This window comes from Polistes dominula, unplaced genomic scaffold, assembly GCF_049000335.1.
Source record: "Polistes dominula isolate Pdom_NZ unplaced genomic scaffold, Pdom_raw_medaka contig_75, whole genome shotgun sequence".
Taxonomy (NCBI): domain Eukaryota; kingdom Metazoa; phylum Arthropoda; class Insecta; order Hymenoptera; family Vespidae; genus Polistes; species Polistes dominula.
This window is the reverse complement of record NW_028301003.1, coordinates 4,104,237-4,116,462: the sequence shown is the minus strand read 5'-3', so window position 1 is coordinate 4,116,462 and position 12,226 is coordinate 4,104,237. Positions and strand designations below refer to the sequence as shown.

At 33.2% G+C, this 12,226-nt stretch overlaps 1 protein-coding gene across 2 annotated transcripts in view; it reads right to left on the bottom strand.

Annotated features, from left to right (window-relative positions):
* Myo81F (unconventional myosin 81F) overlaps positions 1-10,435 on the bottom strand; it is a 31,279-nt gene extending 20,844 nt beyond the window's left edge. The window contains exons 1-2 of one of the 2 annotated variants that reach the window (XM_015329501.2): positions 9,775-10,435; positions 2,738-2,844 (exon numbers count right to left, since the gene is read on the bottom strand). In XM_015329501.2, the coding sequence (XP_015184987.1) occupies positions 2,738-2,844; positions 9,775-9,802 (135 nt within the window). In that variant the 5' untranslated portion in view covers positions 9,803-10,435. The remainder of the gene's footprint in view (positions 1-2,737; positions 2,845-9,774) is intronic. The other variant, XM_015329500.2, reaches the window with a different exon arrangement.
* Between the last annotated feature and the right edge of the window lie 1,791 nt (positions 10,436-12,226).

The following is a 12,226-nucleotide window of genomic DNA, read 5'->3' as shown; positions in this document are numbered from 1 at the left end:
TGACGTCACGCGAACGATAGTTATTTAGGGGATGACTCAGAGAATGGTACGGGCTAGAAATAAAATAGGAGGGAGGATAATATATCCATAACGATTGTTACCCTTCTGTGACATTTTATAGGGGTACGAAAAAAACCATACCAAGTTTCACTATCAACCAAATGAAAAAATATCTTCATCATTGTCAGGGTGATAGGAAAAGTCCCTTCCTAATGTTCTAATTTAAATAAACCTATTATTTTAAGTATTATTTTTCTAATCTACTCAACGATCTAACTGTCCTGTATTCTGATGAATCCTGTCGTTCAACTGTATGAAAAAAGCAATGTCAATTTTACTTAGAATTATCTTTACAAAATGTTTCAGAATTTTTGTCGGATTAACGTGAGCTTAAAGAAGAAAAAAAAGTAGTAGACAATGGTCTAGGATAAGAGAGTTTCTTGAGAAAAGTTAGAAGAAAGAAAGTAACAAAAAAAATACAAGATGCAATGGTCCGAATGTTGAACGTTAATCCTGCTGAACAACTAACCCTCAACCTTTCCTTCCTCCTTGTAACTCGTTCACTCTTTTTCTTATTCTCTCTCTCTCTCTCTCTCTCTCTCTCTCTCTCTCTCTTTCTCTACGTTTTCACATTCTCACTTTGAGCTGTTTGCACCCTGTCATGGCCCAATTTCTTCGGTTCGACGGCTTCTGCAAACACGGGATATGCTACTAGCTTCTCGAGACTAGCTGCTGCACATCCGGTTTTCTGACCCTCGCATTTCTCTCTCTCTCTCTCTCCCTCTCTCTTTCCGTTTCTTTCTTTCTTTCTTTCTTTCTTTCTTTCTCTCTTTCTCTCTTTCTAACGGCTGTGTGTTAAAAGGTGGGCGAGCTCGTTCTACTCGACGAAAGCAATTGAAGCCAGCTAAGAGCGCTTTTGCTAGTGAAAAGTTAATGAGAACGCACTGCTACCACCACCACCATCACCACCTTCATCTTCACCCCCTTTTACTCTACCCTCCAAGTATCTGTTTCTTATTTCTTTATACAGTTAAAGACGAAACGAATAAATTGAGAAAAATCACGATTCTACAAAAGTAACCCACACCTGTGCTAAAAATAATCCAGATTGAATGAAAACTTGAAATAAAATCTTTTGAACCAAAGACTATAAAATGATAAGACTTTAAACCATTGGCTTGAGAATCGTTAAAGCAAACACACATAAACTAGTAGATTACTTTACAACATGGTTTTACGCAACCCACGCTTATCATCTAAACGGACGTTCCTCTAAACATTACTCAAGCACGAGGAAATGCTCATTAACGAATTGCCTTAACGATCCGCTAACGAATTCGAATCATCGAACTAACCTGCTGCTAGTTTCAATAAGCTCGATATTATTACTTCGCGATCCTACCTACCTATTTCAATATCACCAATTAAGATTTGTCCTACATTAAAGTGATTACGAATTTCCTATCGTATTTCGATTACCTGTGTGAATATTAAATTCAAACTAATTCAATGAATTTACAACGCCAAATGGAAAATAATTCCAATTGATTCGAACTCGGGCACAGTTCCTCAGATTTCATTGAATTCATTTAAAGAACAAGAAACCAGCCGCCGTTTATGCTCGGCGTGTAGTAGGTGCCATTTTATTGGAACGCGATGCAATTTGTTGTGCAATCCAAGCTTCGAGAGAATGAGATGATGGATTGGAATGGTTTGAAGGGAGTTGCAGGCTTCGTTGAGAGGTTGCAAGGGTTGCAAGGGGTTGAAGGGGTTAGCGAAGGGAATTGGCGGGAGTCTCAGAGAAGCAAAAACGACAGTGGGTCGTCGGTGTCGGTCGTTGGGTCGGCAAACCGAGGACGAGATGAATGGGTCTGGCCCTGGGGTGGTTCACCAGCTGACTGGGGTTGTCGCCATGGCAACCAACTAACCCGGGAGCAATGCCCCACCCCTGCAAAATTCATATGTCTTTCTCTCTTTCGCACCCAACACACTCCTTTTATTTATATTCCTTTTCTTATTTCTTTTTCTTCTTCTTTTACTTTTCTTCTTCATTTATTCTAACCTATACAATCCTATCCTATTCTATTTTATTTCCTAAGGGAGGTCTTATGATTTCATTCGGCATTTCTTTTTAATTCAATAGATGATTACTATTTTATAATATAAATTTATATATTTGCAAATAGAATGAAATATGCGTGCATAAATCAAAAACTCAAATAATGAATCATTTGTTCAACAAACGTTAGCACTTGAAAACCTAATCTAATCGATAAATCTAAATGTATAAACATTTCAAATCTTTTCAAAAGTTTTTATCTAATATTTGAAAGAAATCTGAGTCTGTCTGAGCTATTACGAGACTCTTGAAGAATTCCTATCGAAAACGACAAGCGTGTAAGATACACGTATAGACATTTGAAGATATAAACGACATACTTAAAAGAACCTTTCACCACATTTGGATCTTTCCAAGAGTGACACAATGCTCGATCATTCTAAAGAATTTCTTTTTAGCTCGTTCGAGAAAAGGCACCTTAGCGCCATCCTTTAAATACTTCTGAAAAAAACCGTCAAGTGGAATGGTAAAGTAAGAGTTTGGCATTAACAAAAGGAACAAAATATTTCTCTCTTTCGATTCGCTATTTCTATACAGATAATTCCTATTTTTTTTTGTCCTACTCGTTTTCTTCGATTTCTGAAGAAACCACTGTAAGAATTGTTAGAAAAAGGATACATAAATCTGGTCCCTTTCGTATCGAACTTGAAGATTCCGATTAATCCCTGTCTCATCGATATCACTGATGACTGTCATATCCGGCACCCCAAACTCTGGGCTCGAACCTAAAAAAAGAAATAATAATATGTCATTTACTTTTTACAAATCAGGACATTTGTTTAAAAGTACTTTCAATACTTAAAAGGAATGTATTTTTTCAAAAGTTTCATTAAAACATTTGAGAAATAAGAAACAGGTGTATATAAATGACTAAGTGGTGTAAGTTGATGATGGAATAACGATGCAATGGCTATTGGATTAGATTGGCAAAATGTATAGGTGAAAATCAAAGGAATATCAAGGTATTGTCTAGCAAGCCACCTGTTGTTAACCAACCCAACCAATTGCTACTGCTAGAAACGTTGGGGATTGACACTTAAGTCTCATTCGATCGAGAATACACTATAGTTTAACCATATTCAGTGTCCCATAAATTCTATTGCTATTCCTATCAACACATACAACATTTCAACGTTTGTACATTTGTCTGTCTATGTGTGTGTATGCTGAAATAATTAAATGAACAATGTTTTGTATATACATGATCAAAACTCATCGTTTAAGATTGAAAAGATGATTAACAATAAAACAAAAACAAAAAAAAAGGAATGCAACAAAAAAAGAGTAAAGAGGGTAAGATGGAACAAGACATGGGAGTATAAAAAATAGGGTAAGGGTGGTTAATGATCGAGGGTGCTTTTAGTCCCACTCGTTTGGACGTTTATGTGAAGTTAGGGATCTCTTTCTTTCTCACAGATCGGTGATGAAGAGAAAAGTATCATGCAATTTCCAGTCCATTCTTCGAGATCGTTCGCGATTTAGTTGCATCCTTTTATACTAAAAATGATCTCTTACACGGGTATGCGGGTATAACAATAGTCACGTACTTAGACCTCTCAGAAACACCCCTTCTTTCATCCCCTTACCATCAAAACAAAATCATACAAGTGATGAAATCAACCAGAAAAAAATTTTATAGAACGTTTTGTCAAATAAAATGTAATATTAATTTGAAAATCCAGAAAAAAATTGGCTTGGGCTGTGGTCCTCGAAAAAAAAGAAAAATAAGATTTTATAGCAGCTGACGTGCAGGTGTCACGGTCATGCAGGTGCACAAGGCACGTGACCAATGCACCTGCATCTACCCAAAAAATTGCACGGCTCTTGATACTTCTTTCTTTTTTTTTCATTCGTATAATCATGTATTAATATATTCGTGTATCATTTAAAGTAATACCAAGAATTGTAGCTGCAACATCCAAGCAACGTGCATTATTGAAGTTTGCATAAGAATTATGTATGGTTTAATAAAGTGTCGTTTCATGGAACGAAACCCAGTGTCTAATTACGTAACGGAAAGTAGTTTAACGACACAACAAGTTGTAAGTTCGGCTCTTAAGAAGCTTACCCTACCTTAGGATTAAACATATGTATATGTGTATATGCATATATGCAAGTACCTAGATCATTTCACTATTCTTCTCATATAATCTCATTATATTCTTAATAATATTTGATAAACTCAACTAGCAAACACTTCTCGAATTGTCATGCAACCATCAGAATGATGATCTTCAAATTAATGTTTGAAATAACAATGTTGACAAAACAACCAATCTAAAACATTTTTGTCTGTGAAATTTGTTCTTTTTTTCTGTCTCTCGTGTGTTCTAGAAGTCGAAAAAAATTGTGACGTCGATGATCGAGGTCGAAAGTTTTATAGAACGAGTCAAGCTGAGTGAGAGACTTCGGAGAGGTTCTCAGGGAGGTCGACGACACCTAACAACGGGAGGAAATAATTAACTCCGTTCATTACCATAGACTCGACGTTTTAACCTGTCCAAAAAGACAAAGTATACATGGTATCTGTGTACAATGTGAACATATATATATATATATATATATATATATATATATATATATATATATATATATATATATATATTATGATGGATGTGGGTGTGTGTATGTATGTGTAAGTCATCTTGAATTGTCTTCTAAGAGAACCGAAATTCGAGCATTCTACACCAAACGACGCGACTATCCCAGGATGAGACAAAATTCCAGGGAAGACGGAACCGCTAGGATGCCTCTCATGACTCATTCTACGTGCATCCGACAGAGAAAGAGAAAGTATAAATGTGTGTGCGTGTGTGGACATATGAAAGTTAGACAGAGTAAGAAATACTCATTCAAAGTTCCCCTCAGACATCTTTCACGTGCTTCTTTTATCCTAAGTTCAACATCATCTTTTTTTCAAATATTTTTCTAATCTTTTGTGATTACAAAATATTTCAATATTTCATATATGTGTGTGTTTAAGATCTGTATTAATAAATGTGTTTGAATATATTTGTTAGTTATGTTATTTTCTGTTGTTCATCTCAATTCTATTTAACAATAAGAATTTCTAAAGAGAACGGATGTTGTTTAAGAATATCCGTTTACCGAATCGGTTTCTCTCCTTGTTGTTTCTTCTACGTGACATCCACATAAAGAAGTAACCGTCCATGGTTGCATTTAGGTAACACACAAGTAAACGTTTTCATCGTGCTAACTTCCCTTTTGGTCGAAGTCACCGAAGTGCTTTGTACTCCTGACACTGGATACATACAAAGTACGTATTTATACTGTAAGTGACTTTATCATAAACGCTTTGATATCTCCTGACATTTAATGTAAACACACGTACACATACACACGTACGTTGTACATAAATTGCATATACGTATATAGAATATATCGCGTTGCTGTTGATCATAAAATTCGTCAAACGTTTCTATCAAATGTTTATATTAGATTAATATTTTTTAGGATACAAGTTTTTAATAAATCAAATAACATTTTTTAAGTAACACCTTATGGTAACTTAGTTTTACATTTATTAAATCATTTTGATTATCAAATTGACACTTTTAATAAATTAAATCGTGTTCACACATTGATTAATGAAAATTCAATCTTTTTCTGCATCCCTAACTATTTTCATCTACGTTATGTGATACTGTTATAAAATTGAATTTATGGGAAACAATTTTCTACTTGTTCGTAATATGAAATTTTCAACAGGGAAATATAATTCACTTGGAGCTGATACTTGGTTTGTTGTATGCCACTTTCTCGTACATCGTGCTATCCTCTTACAAAATTCAATTTATGACAAACGATTTTTCATTTTTTTCATAATTAATAAGCAAAGTAACCATTGACAAAGTTGCATGAATGAATTCAAGAGAGTTTTGCGATAAAATATAAAGATTAGGGTGGCTCAAAAAAATCAATTATTTTTTTTTTACAAGTGCCACGGAAAAATAGGTTGCTAGACACCTTAAAGAATTCTCACCAAATATGAGCTCTTAATTTTAATAGGAAGATCTTCCGCATCGCAGTTTTTTATTTTTTTCTCAGTCCAATAGAATAAAATTCATATCTCATCATTAATTGATCGTAGAGAAAAATGTTCTAGATGAATTTTGTAGGAAATTTAATGCTCTACAAAAAAGGTATCTTATATTTTTTCCGTAAACCTCACCATTTGGATGATATTGAAGATTTAAGTTTGATTATTTTAAGACAAATTTCATTTTTTTTTGTGAATTTTATAACTCGACAATAAATGACTATTATAAAATGCGCAATACAAATTTTTGTAGAAAATTAACTGCTCTATAAAAATGGTGTCTTATGTTTTGGCGATTAAATTAAGCGTTCAAAAGATATTCATCATCAAACTTTCATGTGTACTGATTTTTGTCTCTGAATATCTTTTTAACTCTTAATTTAATCGCCAAAACATAAGACACCATTTTTATAGAGCAGTTAATTTTCTACAAAAATTTGTATTGCGCATTTTATAATAGTCATTCATTGTCGAGTTATGAAATTCACAAAAAAAAAATGAAATTTGTCTTAAAATAATCAAACTTAAATCTTCAATATCATCCAAATGGTGAGGTTTACGGAAAAAATATAAGATACCTTTTTTGTAGAGCATTAAATTTCCTACAAAATTCATCTAGAACATTTTTCTCTACGATCAATTAATGATGAGATATGAATTTTATTCTATTGGACTGAGAAAAAAATAAAAAACTGCGATGCGAAGGATCTTCCTATTAAAATTAAGAGCTCATATTTAGTGAGAATTCTTTTAAGGTATCTAGCAACCTATTTTTCCGTGGCACTTGTAAAAAAAGAATAATTGATTTTTTTGACCCACCCTAATAAAGATATTAAAAATAAATTTAAAAAGAGTTGGTGTCTCGTCACAACTATTTAATCTAATCTGTCTCCGTTCGCGTAATCTGATGAGAAGAAAAAAACTCCAATTCCATTTAGTTGTGTCAAACGTTTAATCTAATATGAAACCTATCTAATATAACATTCTATAGAAATAACATTAACACCTGTACATATTTAAAAACATTTATGCAAGCTAATTGTCTGTTAAATAATTATAATAATAATACCGTTTTATATAGAGATACATTTACATATTATTGCATTATTCTGAATAAAAAAAAATTCATAAGAATTTTGATAAAACGAGTACAAGTTAAAATAAAATAAATCAACACACGTACATTCTTTGTTAACCGATATATACAACAGAGAAAATGATTAAATAGACAATAGTTGCTTATCACGTATTTAATATGGCGGATTCACACACACTGGGCAAAAAAAGAAAGGAAAGAAAAATAATATAAAAAAGCTTTGGAAAATTCCATGCTCGGTAAATTAAATCAAGAGTGAAATAAAAGGATTCTTCACACAGCTGTTGTGTATATGTATTTATATGAGTGTGTGTGTGTGATCTCAGCAGCGTTTTTTCCATCTCTTCGTAACTACTATACTTCCTTTCTTTCTTTCTTTTTATCGAACGTCCCCCTTTGCTCACCAACTTCGACCAAAGTTAATGTATATGTATATATGTGTTTATGTGTATGTCTCGTGCTCCCTACATGGCCCAGATTACGCGAGCGCAAATAAATCGAGCGTTAATTCGAACGCGTTTAATAAGGGCCGCGAACTTGATACTCGTCCTATCCCCTTCCTTCCCCTCTAACCACCCTTTGTTTATATTTTTTTTGGTCAAACCTACCTTTCTCTTCTTTTTTTTTTAATATTATTACTGTAATTGTTATTTAATTGATTATATTTGTACGATTTGGAAGAGGGTGGTGAATGGGGATGTGTTTCCCCATTAATTTTCATTCATTCACCTATTACCTTAATGTTTTCTTTCTACAAATATGCATCATTAAAATATCATTAGAATGATTCAATGTGAAGAAAATGAAAACGTAAAGGTGACTAATCGTGTTAGCCCAAGAAAATTTGGTACCGGTTTTAACATCGAATAAACATTTATGTACAGTCACGTACTGTCCCTCTTTTTTTTATTTTTTTTCTCTAGAATTTCGTCGGAAATATCTAATCTTATATTTATTTTATTTTTTTTTTATCAGGATAAATATTCGCCATCTTCTCTTTACATCTGCTTTTCCCGTCTCTTCTATTTAACTTTCCTTTCAAGAGTTTTGACTTTAAAACGCTTTTACCTGTCCACAATTCCTATTAACGAGCAACCAAAAAACAGATCAAAGTAAAAGACAAAAAGGTTACCTAAGAAAGATGGACGTTCAAACAATTTTACTACCCAAAAACTAATAATTGGGAAGAGGAAAAAAATAATAGAAATTATTAGATAAATAATTAACATAATTAAATGAATTCATTCAAATAATTCTAAAAAAATTAGAAATATTAATTATTATTTTATCAAGTCAATGAATCTTAGCAGTCATGTTGGATTATAACAATCCATTAACGTGTGTATAACTATTAAAATGAATGGATGATTCATTTAAAAAAAATTAGAAAGAGATAGTAAAATGATACGATAATCGTTTGATTGATTTATTAGAAATATCATAGTTTTATTTTAATGAGAATAAAATTACCATATCCGACATGTTGCTTGGAAAATTCTTCGAAATGAAAGTGTTCAAGAAGAAGCATAAAATGTACCTATCGTATAATAATTATCGTGCTTGTAACTAAGTTAAAACATCGTAATAGAATAATAATTTGATTCATAATGAAATTGCACAACGTTCACTTTAATGTCATAGGTAGTCCCCTAATTCGAACATCATTGTATCTAAAATTCGTTGCTCCGAGCAACGAGACGAGTGTCTCGTTCTTTTGTCTACACTTTTCTCTTTCCCTTCGTTTTTCTTTTTTTAAAAAAAAAAAACCTCTCTTGTAAATCAATGACACTCACAGACATGAGCGTCAAAGGAAGAGACAAGCAGACTGACTCTGACTCCGAGCACTTTGCTATTTTTTAAACTTAATATATAAAACGTTAGTCAATTACTGTCATTACGAATTAGTCAAACATTTGACTTACTGTTCGTATAACTAAAATATGATCATAGTAGCATGAAAAATATATATTAAATAAATACGAAAAATCTTACGAAATGTTCATTATTTTCATTTTTAGGTATAGTTTTTGTTAAAAAGAAAGTGTGTTGATTCGAGGAGCGAATTAGAACACGTTCCTACGATTACCCATCTTTATATTGTCACCCTCATAAGATATCAAGTTGCACCACCCAAGTTTTCTCTTATGCAAGGCCACATTTCACCTATGCGAAAAGAAGAGGAAGAAAAAGAGGAGGAGGTTGCTGCTACTGCTGCTGCATCGAAAAAAGAAGAAGAAGAGAAAGAGTTGAAGGAAGTTAAAGAGAAAGAAGATAAAGCTTACATGTGTCTCTTGTCGTTTCATTCACGCTTTCTCGTTAAGATCGTAACAAAAAGGGACACGGGAGGAAAGAAAAAAAAGAATAGGGAGAAAAGTTAAAAAGATATGAAGAAAAACTAGAATAAAAGAGATAAAGTTAAAGGGAAAGAAAGAAAGAGAGAGAGAGAGAGAGAGAGAGAGAATAATAAGAGGGGTAAAGAAAAGAGCAGAAACGACTCACCCTGAGTGAAGTGTTTCGCGACGACCATGATGTGAGTGCGTGCGTGCGTGGTTCGTTCGTTGCTGTTCACTACTGCTCGAGAGAAAATTATTCTCTCCACCACCACCACCACCCCTTTTTCAACGACAACGTCGTCGACAATCCGAAAGACAATTTTTTAACTTATGTGTACAATCTTTAATACGATATGAAGAAGAATTTGATCCTTAAAACCCGCCCCCCCTTCCCAACACTCGTCGTTGAAAATCAGCGATTACCTCCGCCGATTGGATTGGAAAACTTGGTTTTATCGTTTTAAAATCACATGTTCTTCAGGCACGCCGTCGTCTCACCTCCTTTTACTATAATCGTCATTCTTCTTTGTTTAACACTCTATCTTCTTATTTTGTTTCTTTCCTTTTCTTAGCTTTTTTTATTCTCTTATATACCCACACTGTGTACCCCCGTTCGGTAATCCCCTTGAAAAGTAACTAACGCACTTGCGTGGAGATAGTTCTTTTCCTACCTCTTTTGACAGGCTCAACACAAACAACACACTCGATGGTTGCCACCCGACTGACTGAAGACATCAGCAGCCCAAGGCTTCCCTTCGTTCACGATTGCCACCACCCTGACTCCATCGACTACTGTAACTTACTACGCCATCTGCAATCTTTTAAACCACTCAGACGCTTACCCACCCGCCAGGTGTAAAAGGCCTGGCCTTCTTTTCCTTTTTCTTTCTTCTTACACCCCCTGCAAATAAAATGTTTTATTAGAAAAGATATAATACAAGTTCATGCAGAGAATGTTTTTAAAACGTTTCCTTGTATAAAAGAAGGGTTTTATTATTAAGAATCGTAGATGTTTTGAAATCATCAGCCGTATATAAAGAAAGTTTGGATATTTTATTCCTATCAACTTTGTCCCTGCTTGATCTCTTTTTTTGTATAAATAAATAACAGGTCTCTGTGTTATCGATTTTAAGAATCCCACGTTGGTATTAGTAGTTCTCTACTTTTCTAATATCTATCGTCAATAATAATAGTCTTCTATTTTTCCTGACGTTGATAATAATAGATTTCTAATTTATATTCCCATGTTAATTATCTTATTTCATATTGTATACACCAAATTTTATTTATTTCATGTGTGCATATCACACAAGTTAGAAATGAAGCCTTCAAATAAACAAGTTTCAAGGATAATTTATTATATAATATTATTATAATATTATTTTAACTTTTAATTTGTAATTATTTATTTAATTATTAATGAAATTATAAAAATGCGCGCCTGTTTATATGCAACCCTCCAGACACACTTTGAAAAAGTTACTTGCGATCGCCATCTACTGGGACGGAATTTTTTACCATCAAAACTGCTTATACACGTATGTATGACGGGTTGCCTATCTTTTGGGCAGAAAAAAATTCCGTTCCGACAGATGGCACTCTCAAGCAACATTTTCAAAGTATGTCTGGAGGGTTGCATTCATACAGGCGCGAATTTTTATAATAATTACAAAGAAATTAAATAATAAAACACTTTTAAAAATGTTTGCAAATCAAATATTTTTATAAATAATGATAATTTATAAATTATGATATGTTTGTCTCTTTTTTTCTTCTTACGTAATATTAAGGCCGTTTCCTTTCCCCACTACATCACCGTGTTTCATTTTTTCAAATCACACCCATTCTAAAGAAGTTTTTACTTCAAAAAATCGATTTGTCATAATCGTCAGTAAAACGAATGACTATATTTGTTTCATTTATAATTTTACGAACGGAAGTGTCAACGTGAATAAAGTTAAAACATGGTGATCGAGTGTACACCTTATTACTGATCTGGTAGTTGAGGCACGATTACGTCAAACCAATCGACTATGAATCACTATGCGTGGAGCATATCGTATAACTTGTCTTTTCAAGGTTCTGTTTCTTGATCGTTCCCATCTAGCCACCAAACTGTGGTATAGAATTTTTCTATGAAAGTAGATGACTTCGTTGGCTAACAGTGCTCAAATGCAATCGAAGATTAATTGGACATTTGTTCGAAAACAAACCAAACAATTCTGTAAATATATGACGGTACGTTAAAATTGAATAATTAAGAATTTTATTTGAATGCAATGAAAGATAATTTGCATAGATCCATGTCTAGAATAAGATAAAATGTATACCTCAGTGGTGGTCATTGGTAACTGGGTCAACTGTAATCCGACGTTTGTATTAAAGTTAGCTAGTGCATTCGCAACGGGTTTACCATACCATATCTCTCTGTTCATTCTCTGTATCTAAACATCGTGTGTAATTATCTTCATGGTATCGAGACAATGACGAATCAGGATAAATCGTTAATGATTTATAAATTAATAGAATGTTACGTAGGTAGAATATAATTTGCATCTAGAATGAAGTTTAATTACGATGATCGTATCATACATACAAATTTCTTGTTTACATAATTC